The sequence below is a fragment of the Xenopus tropicalis genome, chromosome 5 (assembly GCF_000004195.4).
Source record: "Xenopus tropicalis strain Nigerian chromosome 5, UCB_Xtro_10.0, whole genome shotgun sequence".
Classification (NCBI taxonomy): domain Eukaryota; kingdom Metazoa; phylum Chordata; class Amphibia; order Anura; family Pipidae; genus Xenopus; species Xenopus tropicalis.
Window position 1 is genome coordinate 38,357,651 of NC_030681.2, and position 17,542 is coordinate 38,375,192.

Sequence of the window (17,542 nt, forward strand, 5' to 3'; positions counted from 1 at the left end):
TACCCCCAAAATATTGGAGGTCTTTCTAAATAAATATCACTTATTGTGAGTTCCAGACTGTGCACAAGAACTCTGACAGGGTTTCAGGTTTTTATGGGCAAGCAGCATCTGCAGTGGGAAGTGGTTGGCTGGATTGGAGTAAAGGTTGCTGCCACTCAACGCTGGAGCTGTAGAAAAAAGTGCTCTGGAGCGATTAATTGTGCTTCTTTGTCTGGGTTTGGCAGACCTGAAAGCATAATGGCTACTGTAAAGTTTCATGGGGAAAGAACAATGATCTGGGGCTGTTTATCTTTAGCCTAATGTCACATGTGGCTGACTCAGCCAATCCACTGGCATTCACTCACTTCTGTGTCTGCACCCAGAGACAATGCATCAGCCTGTGTGCAGACACACAGAGCGGATTTCAGTGCAAAAATATATACCTGTGGTGCTTCCATGCTGAAATATGCTCCGTGTGTCCGCACCCAGGCTGCCGCAGTGTCTCTGGCGCCAGGGGAGGGGCTGTTTCTCATCCTGCACTTAAATACAAAAAGAGAAACAGCCCCGTGTGGCAGCACCATTAAGGGTAAGGAGGGAATCCACATTACTGCTGTCTTTAGCCGCTTATTTGTTCAAAAAGCAAAGTATACACATAAATGAATACATTACCAGAGAATGCATCTGACTTACATTTACCTGCACTCTTGTTGCAGTGTTGTAGGAGTAACTATTACTAATTTATCCAGTTTAATCCTTTGCCTCATTGTTTGTGTCAACAATGCACAGAGAGCTTTGTACAGAATGGGAGTGCTGAGGTGGGAAGGGAAGAACTTAACTGACCTGCACAGAGCTCTGACCTCGGCCTAACTATACAGCCGTGGGATGAACTGGAACACCAATCAGAGCTGGGCTTAATCAATAACCTCACTAAAGCTCTTGGGGCTGAATCATAGTATATATTGCCTACACTGTTTTAACATCTAGTGGGAAGACTTCTCAAGTGTAAAGGCTGTTACAGCAGTAACAGGAGGATTAACTTCATGTTAATAGACTTGTTTTCACAACAAGATGTGGTACAGGCAGAAACCCAGATACTCTGGGTAATACAGTGTATGTACTACTTAATTGGCTACAAACGAAAGTAGAGTAAATCAACTGCATTCTGGCTAAATACAAGTCACTTGCTGGCTCCTGGGAGGTGGTGGAAGCATGCAATGAATTATTCCCAGTGTCAAGTGAATTTAAAGGAAAATGATGTGCAAATAAGGCAAATCCAGTTAAGTGTTAAAAAAAATGGCCGCTGTAGTGTATACATTCTACACAATGGCTGCATCAGCATAGGGATATTTGATTGTACTGATCTTCAAAATAGGAATTTACATAACAATAAAATAAAAGGTCTAACTTAAAGGGATTCTGTCATGATTTTTATAGAGTATTTTTTATTTAAACATTACACTGTTTACATAGCAAATAATTCACTCTACCATTTAAAATTTTATTCTTGAACCAACAAATGTATTTTTTTTTTTTTTTAGCTGTAATATTGGTGTGTAGGCGCCATCTCAGTGCATTGTGCCTGAGTCTATTGTTTCTCCTACTCCCATGTAACTGGAGGAGTCTTGGATTTCTTATTATTTGGGTGCTAATCTGATACCTACTGGGAGCTGCTATCTTGCTCGCTTCCCATTGTTCTGCTGAACTTTCAGTTTAGCAGTAAAGTGTGACTGAAGTTTATCAAAGGACAGGCCACATGGCTGTGGCACCCTGAGAAATTATGAATATGGCTAGCCCCATGTGAAATTTCAAAATTAAATATGAAATAATCTGTTTGCACTTTTAAAAAAACATATTTCAATCCAGGATACTACTGGAGAAGCTCTATTAACCGACGTGTTTTGGGAAAAAAACATGTTTTCCAAAGACAGTATTCCTTTTGTACCAACTGGTGCTTCTCTTCCATGTGAAATAGCAGTACATATTAGCTTGCTTTGTGAGAGACAAACACATTCAGAGCAATTTACATATATGCATAGTAGTACCCAGCTGGCCATACACATAAGGTTAAGAACCCACAGAGCCATTCAGTCCCCCAAGATAGGTCTCTGCTATCACAGGCGACTAATCACTCCAAAATGGCTTTCCACCAGCAACAATGGTAATCACTGGTGGAAAGCCACTTGCATCCCTTAGTTTTCCAAAGTCGTGCATAGTTGCCAGTGGGAGGACACTTTGTGCAACTTCAGAATATGGAAGTGATGCAAAGGGCTTTCCATGGTCACTCCTATTGTTGCTGGTGGAAAGCCTTTTTTAGAGCAGTGGGTTCTTAGCCTAAAGATACATTCATTGGCAAGTGGATCAGGTCTTCTAAGCAGGGCAAAATCAGACCTGTTTCCTGTGGGCTACATTCTGGGCCCAGTGCAGTCCTTAGAAGAAGAAAATAGTTTGTTCTCACACAGATTATTATCCCTAAAAACACCAATGAGAAGTTGATTGGAGTAGACCAGTGCTGTCCAACTTCTGCGGTGCCGAGGGCCGGAATTTCTCTCCGGTGGAGGGCCGCTAATGGAAGCCATTTTTGGCCACTCCCCCATTTTAAAACACACCCACTTCAAACCACACCCATTTTATCACAATGGTCGCTGCAAGGATATCAACCATCATTCATAAGTTAAAGAATGATATAATGTCATATTAAGACACACCCTTAAATCCATATGCCTCCTCCTCCCCTGTGGATAGCACAGCAACCCCCAGCACATAATTACACACCTTAGAGACCATTTAATGGCTATTTCCAACTGCTAACAAACTCCCAGAACAAACCCCTGCCAGGTCCCAGCCTGTCCTGTGCTGCCTGTGGGTGCCATACCCTCCCTGCCCTATGCTGCCTATGTGCCATACTCTGACTACCCTATGCTGCCTACACACAGGCAGCATAGATCAGGCAGTACATACAATGCCTGAGGTGTGAAGAGGTGAACAATGTGGGTGATTACAGCCTGAGCCTGAGGTGTGAACACTGCAGGGGGTGAACAATGCAGGGATTAAAAAGTGTGAAAAACACAGGGGATTACATTTTTAAACAATACAGAGGGATTACAGCCTGAATCTGAGGTGAGAACCATGCAGGGGGCCAGTTAATCTCAGTACTGATACCATTTAAAGCTTACACAAAGTTAAGACATCAAAGCAGCCAGACAGGTGGGGGGCCACACAGAGGGGGGGTCGAGGGCCGCATGTGGCCCGCGGGCCGCCAGTTGGACAGCACTGGAGTAGACAATCCGTTTGGACCGATACACGGACTAATAGGCTGACTCCATTCTGAGAGCTGCCGATAAGTGTAATCACTGCTTCTAACAGAAAAGTGGTGTTGTTGGTGCTTCCTCTCTTTTTTTCCCATTTTGATTTCTAATCGATTCTTCCAAATCAAGGATAAATATCTTTGCTCTACAAATTATATCTTTAATAAAATCACACTCTAAATAACTCCAATTGTAGGGTGACTGCCCTGTTTAGAACATCTCTAGACCTGTCTTCTTAGGCTTGGAGAGCTTGTCCAACATGCCTTGCCCCAGCTTTGATGCAAAAAGTGACACAACTTGGTCATTTCCATTCTTTAGCGCCAGATCATATGCTGTCATCCCCTTGTCATTCTTTGTTTTAATACTTGCATTGCATCTAGAGAAGAAATACATTATAAGATCATATTATCAATGGCTCAGGCAAAACAAGACAGCATTTTAACCCTTCAACTGCCAGTCTAATGTTGCACTTTTACAAAGGGAGTAATTGAACGTGCATGCACTTTGTTATATTGTATTTCCTCTTACCCCAGAAGCACCTCTGTACATTTCTTTCCATCCAAACCAAGCATGACAGCTTCATGGAGAGCGGTATTGTTGTGCCTGTTACAGACAGCAGAGACAGATATGTTAGCTGCTGAAATATCCAGCACGTGACCCACATTGCAAAAGCAGCAGAAGTGGAAAACTTAATTATTATCAACTAAGGACATACAATTTTAAAAGGGATGTGCAGAATCCTAAAAAAATATATGGCTAAAAATACTTTGTTTTATATACTGAACGTACTGTACTGTAACAGTAATGATCCATGCCTTTAAAGTTGCCCACAATGGCTCCTCATTTTAGAACTTGTTAAGATATCTTTTGAGTGTCAGTGGCACTGCACATGCTCAGTTTGTTCTGCTGTTCAGAAGCTAAATTTAGGGATTATCAGAAATCATCAGCACATTAGCAGAAAGTTACATTCCTACAAGATGATGCTTCAGGGCAGATTATTAATTTTGATGCAGAATACGCTGGTTTCTATGATGCCACCTACTACAATTCTGAATTAATGACTTATCTGCTTTATATCATAAGCTCATGTAACTGTCAGCAGCCCAGAGCACGTGCTTCGTTGCTAAAGGGATGTGATTCAGGTTTCTGGTCTAATTTTTTTTTTTTTTAATTTAGTTCCCCTTTAAGCATACAAAAAATATGCCCTTCTGTGTTTTGAGAAAACTCTATATTTCATACAAGTACTTACGGCCCAGACTGCTGTTCAATATCAGCCCCCTTCTGTACAAGCACTGGTATAACTTGGTTGTGTCCATTAAGAACTGCTACTGTAAGAACAGGACGATCTTCATTGTTGCAGCAGTTGGGGTCAGCTCCCTTCAAACAATAACAATTCTCTATTATGTTTGTTCTAACTTTTCAAAAGAATGTAGGAAACATTTGGGTTATAAAGGCTTGTAACCAAAACAATATGACAACCACAAAACCACCTATAACTGGCTTTTGACCACTGAGCAGACTTTGGGGGCCCGGGGGACAGTGGGGCCAGGAAAATGGAGTCTGCTTCCTCTATAGTTGTAGGGGATATGAGGGATGGGGGACATTATCCCGCAGGCTACGTGTTGGTGTCCATATTCTATTCAGGTAATGGCAGATGCAGATGCACAGTATATCTGTGGAGCCCTTGAGTTACTGGCCACTATACAAATCACTTGCAGTGTGATGCCTGTTCTACGAGGCCAGCCTCGCACTAGGTTAATATCTAGTAACTGTAGACAGGTGGTGCCATTGCTTTGCAGACTATGAAAACTGTGACAGGTCTTCCCTATGAGTAATAGAAAAATATCTGTAGAGAAGGTAGCTCTATGCACAAAATAAATCATGTTGCCATTTTCTGTTTTAGGGAGATGAAGATGCGGTTGTAAGGAAATTTGAGACAACCCCAGATGCAAGTGCCTGAGCACTAAGGGGTTGTGTAATTGTGTTCCGTAGTTCTTATTCAATAAGTGTTTTCGTCTGGGGTTTTGGTGCGCTCTACATGTCGTGGCTGATTAATAATCCAGTGCAAGGTACAGAGTGGAGCACTAGCGGGCATAAGGCAGCCCCATACTTAATGCTTCCTCCTTTGTATCCTGCACCAGCTAGCGCTCCCTAATTTGTGAATCTGAATGATGCATGAGTTAGGGGATGGCAAAGGGGCTGCCTAAATGCCGTCACCTGCCCTATAGAATACAGCACTGCTGAACACAAATAACACTGTATTAATGGGGAAAGCACAAGTTGGAGCAAAATGATTTGCACCCAGAGGCACTAATGGCAGGGCAGGGTGCAAAGATTTGGCAACATTTACCCTGTTCTGCCATTAGTGCCTCTGGGTGCAGATCATTTTGCTCCAACTTGTGCTTCTTCCATGAATGCGTCAGGCTGCAGCTGTCTTTTGCACTTTGCTGCACTGTGAGTGTATGAGCCTCGGGTATTTTGGGGTGATTTCAACTTTGTAACAATATAAGTTTATGACTAGATATTAGTTACTTTGCTGCATATCCCAGAGTTTGCCTGCTGTCAGTTTTAGAGAGAATCCTGTGCATTTACACAGGCAAGCGTAGCTATGAACTTTAAATTTACCTCATCAAGCAACTCTTCCACAACTGCAATATTGCCTTCTCCCTTGGGTCCAACTTCTTTAAGGAGTTTTCGATCTTCATTCTGTTACCAGAACATTACAAATGTACACATATTACATTCATTCTATTCAATGTTAATATTCTAATCATACGTACTTAATAATATAATATACATAGCCATATTTATAAAAGAGTGAAAGCAGAGTTCACCAGTCACCAGAAGAAAGCTCTCCAATAATCTAGTGACTCTATATGCCCGTTTAATCCTAAATAAAGAGTGATAAAAATGATAAAGCAATACTTTATTATGGACATTTCTGAATAAAAGTTAGCATTTTTATGTTACTATGAGTGTGTTGGGGTTTTCTTATGTGCCAGACTGCCAGTCCATCTATATATTTATTATCATGGCTTGGCACCTGGATCAAAGGTTTTCACTGGTGAGCTTCTACTTATCTGGCGATTTCTTCCTTACATTGTTCAGAGCTCTCTTTTCACCCTTAGATAAATAAGCCCCCAATACACAAGTGCCTACAACATGGTAATAACCCATAAAATATATCCCCTTGCTTGCAAAAAGGATTAGTACATACAGAAAGCCTCTCTTCTTTCTGCAGCAAAAGTTTGTTCTTCTTCTTTCTTCTTGCTTTGCCATTTTTGCTCCTGGCACTGAGACCATCTTCACTTGCTGCAGGGTAAAACAGTGGTCATATTGAGTGGAAGCCAGAAGTACAGCACACAGGTATCTGGCTAGTAACAACTAATCATTATATTTGTATTGTCATTGTGGGTGAGCTTTGCCACTTTACAGACTATTCTCTCACATATTTATCCATATATTTTTACACATGTGTTCTCCTTAGGCTTTAATTTTCTTATCTGACTTGCTGAATCGAGCCATAAAGAAACATGTTTTTCCAGTCAGGTCTGGAGTAGTTGCCTTTTTGTCCCACAAAGTAAAGTAAATAGTGAGAATGAAGCCTGCATACCAGAACAATGTCAGGCAATTTGCAGTTATCTTACATTCAGAGATTACGGTGTCCATTTGGCTTCATTATACCAGACAGTGCTGTCCAACAGGCAGCCCATGGGCAAGATGTGTTCCTTTAAAGTATTTTTATGGTCCTCTGTCTCCCTAATGGTGGCTCCACAGAGTGCAGTGTTTGACATCAGCAGTTTGATATAATTTCACCCACAAAGCATTTTGCCATCTGACTGGCCCACTACATGGAAAAAGTTGGACAGCCCTAATACAAGATATTACACTGAACATTAGAAGGATTATATTGCCGTTTATTTCTGTGACAGAAAAAAAGCTCAAGTTGCAGGAACAATAAACATAGACCTCCTCCCATGAAACGCCCAATGGCGCGAAGAGCATCAGGAGGAAGTGTCTAGAATGAGATATGCTGACAGGGGAGAAGACATTGCCTTGTGGTATACTTAGTTTTGTAATTTAATGTGTTGTTCTAATATGATTTGCTGTGATACTGTGCACTATTAACACTTTAAGCTAAAGTTAAGCAAGCTTAAGTTACCTTGCGATTTGATCGGGTCTGCTTTAAAAAAAACCCTGATGTTGCTGGATTATATACCTCCCACCATGTTTTAACCACTGATTTCTAGTTGAATGATAATGAGTAAAACAGTCTTAGGTCAAGTTTTTATGATTTTATATATAAGATGGAGGTCTCACTAAAAAATATATTGCATAAACAGCTCATACGTAAATCTCTTTTTTATCTGAATTTTTATAAAAATCTATTTTTTTGTAGTATGTGCTATTGGGTAACCCTAAATAGAAAATCACCATTTTGATATGGTCCTGGAATCATATGATTCGCGGTGCACACAAACAAACCAAGGCACACATACATGCCAGGTTACATCAGCCAATTAATGGACAGAGTTCTGCCTTTTGCTTCCACACTTCTTCCTGTTACAGTTAGAGTTGCATTATTTCCTGTCAGCTGATCTCTGAGGGAGCACCCAGCCCATCACTAAATGGTGGATCAAGGTAAAGGATGTAAAAGGGCAATATTTACTGACATATATATTCCAGTTTGTCGAGATTCTTTAATAGGTCACTTAACATAATATAAACTATCTGTTGGTTAAGTATTCATTCTGGGGGTTCTAGTTTGCCTTTAAGAACTGTTCCTCCAATATGTATTCTAATATGTAACGTTATTACTACAAGTTAATCTTTTTAGACTTTATTTTAAAGAAGAAAGAGAAAGAAAGAATTCAATCTTTATTGCTAAATACCGGATTTTACAAGGAGATCTCTGTAGAAGGGTAAACACATTCAGTTGCAAAACCAGAAAGCACTGGATTTGGTGCACATGTTGCAATGGGCTCCGTATGACATGGGGTTGCTTTCATGTGGCTGAAATGTGGCTAAATGAGTGACAGTGCTGTTGCTTTTAAGCTTAAAAATGTTTTAAAAAGTGTCTTCAAGCTGAAAAGTGCAAGTGCCAGTGCTGTCGCACATTAAATAGAAAGTGGGGATGCTGGTTTCAGGCACTACCCCAACAGCTGGTATACACCAGTGGGGAATGCACACCATGCCCTCACTATGTTGCTTATACATATGCAGTGCTTTGGGAAAGTAAGTGCAGTGTGAAGGAGAGTGCCATTGAGCCCTATGGGAGGCTTTCCTTGGGCCAGGTTGGAGCTGCAGAGTGCCATTGAGCCCTATGGGAGGCTTTCCTTGGGCCAGGTTGGAGCTGCAGAGTGCCATTGAGCCCTATGGGAGACTTTCCTTGGGGCAGGTTGGAGCTGCAGAGTGCCATTGAGCCCTATTGTGGAGACTTTTCTTGGGCCGGGTTGGAGCTGCAGAGTGCCATTGAGCCCTATGGGAGACTTTCCTTGGGCCAGGTTGGAGTGCAGAGTGCCATTGAGCCCTATGGGAGGCTTTCCTTGGGCCAGGTTGGAGTGCAGAGTGCCATTGAGCCCTATGGGAGACTTTCCTTGGGCCGGGTTGGAGCTGCAGAGTGCCACGGAGTCCTATGGGAGGCTTCCAAAATCATGCACAGGAGGATCAAAGTCGGAAAGGTTTTCCCGGCGTTTAAAATTGTTCAATACGAAAAATCTGTGACGGCGACAAAAAATTTGCGCAAGATATGAAAAAGTTGCGACGGCGATGAAAAAGTCGCCATCTTCAAAAATTATCATATGCAATCTGAATTTTTCCCATGTGGGATTCGAACTCATGTTTTAATGAATCGGCCCCTATGTCTATACAGAAGCAGCATCCAACTTTTCTCTTTAATATTTACAAATAAATTATTAGTAAGATTAACAGCAACCACAGCAGAAATGTATAAAGACACAATATTTTGCTATTTAAGAATAAACAAACATACCCACACTTGATGGACTTTCATAATTGTCATTTCTTCCCTCTGTCACAGAGCTCAGGAAATTACTGCCTGAAAGTCTGATTGGCTTTGCAGTGAGTGCATCCTCAATCATACAGAGAAAAATCATTATAGTTGTTATTATTCATTATTAATTATAAAGCAGCAACATTCCCCAGAACTATACACTACAAACCTATACATGACATACAAATCCAGAGGCACAGAGGGCTATTTTCTTTATGGATTTGATACAATCAGGTTGTTTATTTACAGTTTTTTGGAAAGTAAATGCAAATCCAGAACTGATTTCTGACAGCATTGGTATTAATAATAAAGTTATGTCTGCAAATTCCAATAATAAGTTGCATGCAATAAAGGCATAAACGCATGGAGTATGTATTGTTCCCTTACTTTCTAATCGTTATTAAATTAATATTAATTTATCAAAACAGTATAGTTCATCTATTTAACACCTAACTCAGGCCATTTGTATCGTTCCCTTCCCTTCTATCCATTCCCAAAATATGGTTTATATATTGAAAATGTGTAGGTCTTCAATTTAACAGATAATTGAGGCCTGTGTCTATAGATTACAATTTAAACAATTTAAAGTGCAAGGGACAGTCTATATTATTTAAGAGACAGGGAAAGACTTAAGGTCCCCATACACTATAAGATCCGCTCGCTTGGTGATGTCGCCAAGCGAGCGGATCTTCACCCGATATCCCCACCTACGGGTGGGCGATATCGGGTAGCAAGTGGCTTTAAAAAAAAATAATCCGATCGTTTGGCCCTGGGGCCAAACGATCGGATTACATTTGAGGCCATGGGGCAGTCGGTTCAGGGACCGCATTAACGAGCCGATGCGGTCCCCGATCCGACTGGATTTTCTAACCTGCCCGATCGAGATCTGGCCAATTTCAGGCCAGATATCGGCCAGGCAGCTCGTTTCTGCCCATACACGGGCCGATTAGCTGCCGAATCGGTCCAAGGGACAGATATCGGCAGCTTCTATCGGCCCGTGTATGGGGGCCTTAAGGCACTGAGAGGTGCCCTGATATATTAAATCACTAACATATTTCCTAGGCTGGTGATCCTGTTTGAAAAACAAATGCACTGCTAGTGATTTAAACACTGGAGGGAGTTCCTAGCACATTGGCACCCCCAGTATAGCAGGCTTTTCCTTGTTCTATAAGCCTTGGATAAGGAAAAGTTCTTTAACAATAAATCATTCAATAACAAAATAGTTAGGGAACTTTGAGAAAAGTAGAATAAAGTAAGTTATTCAGCATTAAATTCAAGAATGTAGGGTTTAGTTACCCTTTGCTACTACTATTGTACTGTTAATTTCAGCTTTTTAACAGTAACCCATATAATACTGACCTTGTCTGTAACTTGAACATAATTTAACCGTATACTGACTTCATAACCATCTTCATGCATTGTTCCTGAAATAATCTGCAAGAGAACAAGGAAATGGATAGAGTTCAGTCGGTGTAGTGTAATATAATCAGTGTAATGTGTTTTTTCTGAAGGAAACCATTGGGATAGCAAGTAAAAATATGGCAGGTGCAAAACTGGAAGTTGGGTTTTTACCAAAACATACAACTAATGTATTTTTATTCGGCGCTATCGTGTGGTAGAGAAACCATGGCATCTGAGCCTTCTGCCTTCGGAAAATTAGAATTTGGCTACATCCACAGAGCTTTCTTACTATATTTTACATCTTTACATAGCTACTGGCTGTCCCTGAATAATTAAATTTAGTTAAATTAAATAACTTAAATGACATTGAACTGGAGGGGGGAGAGGCAGGCCATGGGTCTAAGTCACAACTTATTCTTCTATACACTTTCATGCAATTTTTACTTACCCTTCCCATTCGAGGATTTCCAATTAAACTTTTAAATTCAGAATTGTTCTGAGTGTAGCAGCGCAGATGAGCGCAAATATGATCTAACTGTTGCCTCCAATAACCTTTAATAAAAGCAAATGTATTCATCACTTTAAAATGTGATTTGAAATTGGGGAACTCCACCCAAACACAACTTTAGCTTTTTGAAAAGGAAACATTATTTCAATGTAATAACATTTTTTTATGTAATATTATGGTTTGAAACAGTTAACTAAGCCTGCCCCCTGCTGATCAGGCTGACTACTTTGAGACTCAAATAAAATGTAGCAGTGTTCAACTGTCCTCAGCCTTCCTTTAGCCTGAATCCTTAAAATCCCACAGTTCCCTGCACACCTGATGTCCATAAGAAAAGGAACGTCACAATGCAATGCATTGTGGATTATGTAGTTCCTGCATGCTGTCTGTAAGCTGTGGAGAAGTTGTTACAGTTTGTAACATCTACGTATTAGTCCCTCCTCCCCTGCCAGGATTTAAAGTAAAATCATGTTGCATGCGGTGTGTGAACCCAACATACAGGAATCTATGTGCCTGTACACACACAGTTGCCTATGCAGAGGCCTGTAATATTGCTGCAGTTGATGTGCCACTGTCACTGGTATGGAGGAAGTCTGTTTTATACTCTCTTTTTTACCCCTGTATCTGGCTATTGAAGTAATATTTGTATTTGCATGTGTAAATTGCAGGAGGGTGACTAGCAGCTGATCTAAGCCTGCTGGTGAGCAGCAAAAAACCCAAATGCAAAATAGCATGAAGTGCTGTGTATATGTGGATATAAACAATAAGCTGCTTTACTGTTTTATGTACAAATGCAGCTTCATCAACACCCAGTCTGGCTCCATTTCTTTACTTTTCTATTGCACATGTTTGCTGTTGAGGGGTGTTGCCTTATGACATACCACAGAAAATCAGCTTTTACTCTGTTCTGTCACTCACACATTTCTGTGCCAGGAGCCAGAAATTCTGGAGGGTGGGGATTGGGGGGCTGCTTTAAAAAATAGCTATAACTGTGTAAGGGTGCAACATTTTTAAGCTATATATTGTCAAAAAAGTTTGTCTAGACGTTCCCCTTTAAGACTTCACACTCTATTTTCTCACCTCTGCCTGGGCTGATGGCTGTGACAAGAGGCTTCCGATCACTCATCTTTTCCTTCTTTTCCTTTTCCAACCCCAATTCTATCTCCTTTTTCTCAATGAGTTTTCCAGATGGGTAGAATAATCCAACTGTCTGTGTGCCTTTGTCTTCCCTCTCTATTTCCAGCCTGGGTTTCGGCAATGAGACTGTAACAGGCTGCCAAGAAGCCCGATTATCAGCTTCCTGAGAACAGGTAAATTATGATAGTATATACACAAAAAAGGAAGGGGGTAGTTGTAGGCGCAATCCAAGGCTAAAAAGTACACTGGAAGTGCAACAGATCTGGCCAAATTAGCTACAAGCACACAAGAGAGGAGGATTGATCAATGCACATCCCTGGTATCTTTGCTAGTGCATACTGGGTGTACTCCAGAAACTGACATGGTTAAAGTAATCCTTTAAATTATAAATGGCAAGTAATCATATTGATAAGTGATCTTACCCATTAATGGTGGATATATTTATTTTTGGGATTTTTTTTGTATAAAAGTTCTACTTACTGAAAATGCTTTGTGTTCTCCAGAAGTTAACATCATGTTATGTAGGGGGGAGTATCTTGCTGGAGGCTCCAAGTACGCACCACAGGAGGCACAGAAGTTGGCCAAGGGATGATTGCTTGCACTACACTTAGAACAAGTGAGGTGACTTATGGGGGAACTAGGCTGAAAGATACAAAGTATTTTACTGATATTTGCAAGCCATAAGGCTCATGATCAACAGGGAGATTAGTCACCTGCACTTAATCTTGGCTACCGCAGGCAACTAATCTCCCTAAAATGCCTTTCCACCGGCAATCGCTTCGTTTTTCCAAAGTCACACGGCGTTTCCTCCTGCAGGCAACTTTGTGCGACACCAGAAAACAAAGACGTATATTTCTTTCCACCCGCGATTCACTTTATACATACCCATAATCCCCAGCAAATTGGCACAGTGGTGTAACATTATTCCAGCGTTATATATAACTACACTGGTTGTGAAGTAGAAACCGGTTATGAAGTAGTGAAGATGGGCAGAGGATCAAAAGAATGTTAGCAGAATATAACATCCCTTTGCAGTGGGAAAGTATCACAGTCCCACTCAGCTATAGCTTTATGACACAACAGGAGACAGGTATGGGGGTCAGGCCAAGACTGGCAATCTGTGGACTGTGGCATCTTAGAGAAGCCCCCTGGCATTTGCCATAGACAGGCACTATTTAGTGGGCTTGTGGGAGGCTGTTTGGGCCTCTGTCTACTTGAAATGCCAGAGACTATTTTGAATCCCACTCTGGACCTGAATGGGGAGTCTCAGTGCTGCATAATGTAGTATATTTGCTAGTATGTTTGTATTTCAACAGAGGGGGTTTCTACTGTTCAGAACTACACAATATACAGTTTCTCCAAACCAGTCATTAGTCAGTGGTTTTTAAATGTTTTTAAGTTTTCAAAAATTTAACAAACAGGGAAAGAAAAAAATGGAAACAACATTAAATAAAGTCCAAGGTCATACCAAGCAAAGGTAAATCTGATGGGGTTACAGCTATAGTAACGTTCAATCACTTGAAAAATAAGAGATGTTTATAATACATGCAGTTTCCTGGCACTGATTGGAATTGACTGTGCAGACTTTTACTTAAATAAAATACCATGCAGCAAAATGTCCCTGATTTGTCATATTATCTCTAAATCTAAAGGTGGGTCTTTCAAACCAATTCGGCAGCTTATCTGGCCATGTATGGGCACCCCAATGGGCCAACCCAACCGATATCTGGCCTAAAATTGTCCAGCTCTCGATCAAGCAGGTTTGATTTTCCTGTCAGATCAGGGACTGCATCAGCTCGTTGATGAGGTCCTCGGTCCGATGGCCAATATACACAACGTTGTAATTCAATCAAATTGGCCTAAAATCATCCAGCATAGGTGGGCATATCAGGAGACGATTTGCTTGTTTGGCAACCTCGCCAGATTGTACCGTGCATGCCCACCTTCAACTCTCTATATAGCTGGGTCTTTAAAGGGGTCTTTTTGACATGAGCTCATTCAGTTGGGCTCAAGGGCAAGGGAGGCTGTAAATAGAACTATACCTTTGCACCACACCAGTCGCAAAATCGTGCATCAGAATGGTTCACACGACCACATTTAGAACACGACTGCATTTTCCCCACTTGGTTGGGAAGAGGAGGAGCAGAGTCTCCACTCCATATTGGCTGTAATATAGAGACATAAAAGCAAAATAAGACATTGAACAACAAATTAACCCCATATTAGTCTAGTGTCTATATGCCATACTTCCTAGTTTTTTTTGTGTCATCTAAATAAACTATTTAATCATAGGAGACAATAAACATACTTTCTATATCCTTATATTATGACAAGTTAATTTATAATTTTGCTTTGATTACACTGGTCATTTCTGCTTTGCAATTTTGTAGGTGGATAGGAGTACTGATCAATAATTCACAGCAGGGTATTTTTATTGTATTATATATATATATATATATATATATATATATATATATATATCACTTGAGTCCCAAACCAGGAAGTGTTTTAAAAAAACTGCAATTGCCACTGCTGTTATAAAGCATTTCACAATAGAAACAAGATATAGTGTATGATGCTTTCCTACCAGATATTTCCAGACATAAGGGGCGATTAGTCGCCATGATTTTTTAAAAAGTTGGTTGCGGCAACTAATAGTTGCTACTAATTGCCCGAGCTGCTCGGATCAGTCGGCACAACTTTTTAAAAAGTTGCGTCTACTAATCACTCTAATAAGAAGCCAAAATATCATGTGGAAGACTATACCTTTTGCATTTCTGGTAGCCGCGCCTCACAAGTCACACAGTAGTTTAAATTGATGGGATTTCCCGTTCCACAAAAACGGCAGAATGTTTTGTCCTTTAAATCATAAAAACAAAAACAGGTTTTACCACATTTAGAAATAACTTCTGTTTTGAAAGATTAATTTCCTTTGAGTTGTTAGTTGACTTATATATATATATATATATATATATATATATATATATATATATATATATGTAATATATTAACCAGAATATACATTTTAATTAATTCAAGTTTGGAAAGCTGTAATAGTCCATAAAATTCCATATGTGGTTGAGAAGTTTGGCCAATTTTGATCATACTTCTTCACTATATATGGCCAGCTGGGGTGTCTTTAGACCAATAATACTGTTATACGGGCAGAGAGAGGATTATTAGCCCTGTCAAAACATTTCAATTCAATCAAAAGGAAGTAGAGTAGGATACAACAACAAAACAATAACAAGGTGGCCATGTACACATCAGCCCCATGCCGACAGGTAATGACACCACCGTACAGGCTTTGAAGTCTGCACACAAAGGGTTATCTGTATGCAAACAGCCTACAGTTAACTAGAGCAGTGCTGTCCAACTGGCGGCCCGCGGGCCGCGACCCCCCTCTGTGTGGCCCCCCACCTGTCTGGCTGCTTTGATGGCTTACCTTTGAGTAAGCTTTAAATGGTATCAGTACTGAGATTAACTGGCCCCCTGCATGGTTCTCACCTCAGATTCAGGCTGTAATCCCTCTGTATTGTTTAAATATGTAATCCCCTGTGTTGTTCACACCTTTTAATATCTGCATTGTTCACCCCCTGCAGTGTTCACACCTCAGGCTCACACTGTAATCACCCCCATTGTTCACTTCTTCACACCTCAGACATAGGTACTGTAGGCAGAGTATGGCACATACAGCCAGCATAGGGCAGGGAGGGTATGGCACACACAGGAAGGGTAGGGCAGGCAGAGTATGGCACACACAGGCAGCATAGGTCAGGGAGGGTATGGCACACACAGGAAGGGTAGGGCAGGCAGAGTATGGCACACACAGTCAGGGTAGGGCAGGCAGAGTATGGCACACGCAGGCAGGGTAGGGCAGGCAGAGTATGGCACACAGAGGCAGCATAGGGAAGGCAGAGTATGGCACACACAGGCAGGGTAGGGCAGGCAGAGTATGGCACACAGACAGCATAGGACAGGCAGAGTGCTGCCTGTGTGTGCCATACTCTGCTTGCCCTATGCTGCTTGTGGGAGGTGAACCTGGCAGGGGTTTGTTGTGGGAGTTTGTTAGCAGTTGGAAATAGCCATTAAATGGTCCCAAAAATGGTGTGTAATTATGTAGTGGGGGTTGCTCTGCTATCGACAGGGGAGGAGGAGGCATATGGAATTTAAGGGTATATCTTAATATGACATAATTCTTTCACATATGAATGATGGTTGATATCCCCACAGTAAGGACCAAGCATTTGGGATTTTGCTGTGCTACCACCATTGTGATAAAATAGGTGTGGTTTGAATTGGGTGTGGTTTCAAAAAGGGGAGTGGTCAAAACTGGCTTCCATTAGCGGCCCTCCACCATGTATGCTAGAGAAATTCCGGCCCTCAGCACCGTAGAAGTTGGACAGCACTGAACTAGAAGGATTGGTGCCTCCTATTTATAGTGCAATACCAGGACCAATGGAAAAATACAAAGGTGACAATTCAAATATATGACCCCCTTTTTGTGCCTTTTATATACTACTATTTTTCCTCCATTTATTTTGGGTCAAAAAGCAAATAAACTGCATGGATGGAAATACCTGGGTGGCATAGTCAATGTATCACTTACATTCAAACTGGCCTGTGGTGTCATCTGTGGCAACAGCGGTGCTTCACAAACGATACAAGATGGTGTGTTCATTGGCACCATGCTCCTGCACTCTACACATAAACCCATCTGCAAGCAAAGTGCAGAGAAACACAATGGCAACGTTTATCTGTAATTCTGTAGTTCACTCCATTTACAGAATGATTTTCTGTAAATATTTCAGCAACCCAGATGCCAATTTATAATCAGCGTTCTTAGCACCCAGCCAAGGGCATTAACCCACACAATTTCTATTAATATGTTTATCAGTGCTTGAAACATTCACCATTCTATAAGTGAGTTTCAAGTTTTATAATCTAAAAAAGGAACAGTATATCCTCTTTTCAATGAATATTTTTTTAGCTGAGCATAATTTTTGCTTGCTACTATTTTAATCATAAAAAATTTACATTTTTACATTATCTCTTGATCTCAACAGGAAGCTACTCTATGTTTTGTCCTTGTGAGATAGATAGTTTGTTTACTAAAGCACAAATAAACCAAAGTCCATTATACAGGGAGATTACCTGTGTTCTCGAAATGTACTTCACAAGGTACAAGCATAGAGTAGCTTT

General features: G+C 40.9%; 1 protein-coding gene across 4 annotated transcripts in view; it reads right to left on the reverse strand.

Annotated features, from left to right (window-relative positions):
* Positions 1–1,500: 1,500 nt before the first annotated feature.
* Positions 1,501–17,542, reverse strand: part of dzank1 (double zinc ribbon and ankyrin repeat domains 1) — a 29,646-nt gene continuing 13,604 nt past the window's right edge. For 3 of the 4 annotated variants that reach the window (XM_012962760.3, XM_012962758.3, XM_031901545.1), the window contains exons 9-21: positions 16,950–17,057; positions 15,107–15,199; positions 14,383–14,505; positions 12,821–12,982; positions 12,284–12,503; positions 11,147–11,250; positions 10,657–10,731; positions 9,277–9,376; positions 6,502–6,596; positions 5,910–5,990; positions 4,534–4,661; positions 3,813–3,887; positions 3,382–3,660 (exon numbers count right to left, since the gene is read on the reverse strand). In XM_012962760.3, coding sequence (XP_012818214.1) covers positions 3,495–3,660; positions 3,813–3,887; positions 4,534–4,661; positions 5,910–5,990; positions 6,502–6,596; positions 9,277–9,376; positions 10,657–10,731; positions 11,147–11,250; positions 12,284–12,503; positions 12,821–12,982; positions 14,383–14,505; positions 15,107–15,199; positions 16,950–17,057 — 1,530 coding nt within the window. In that variant the 3' untranslated portion in view covers positions 3,382–3,494. 4 annotated transcript variants of the gene reach the window in all.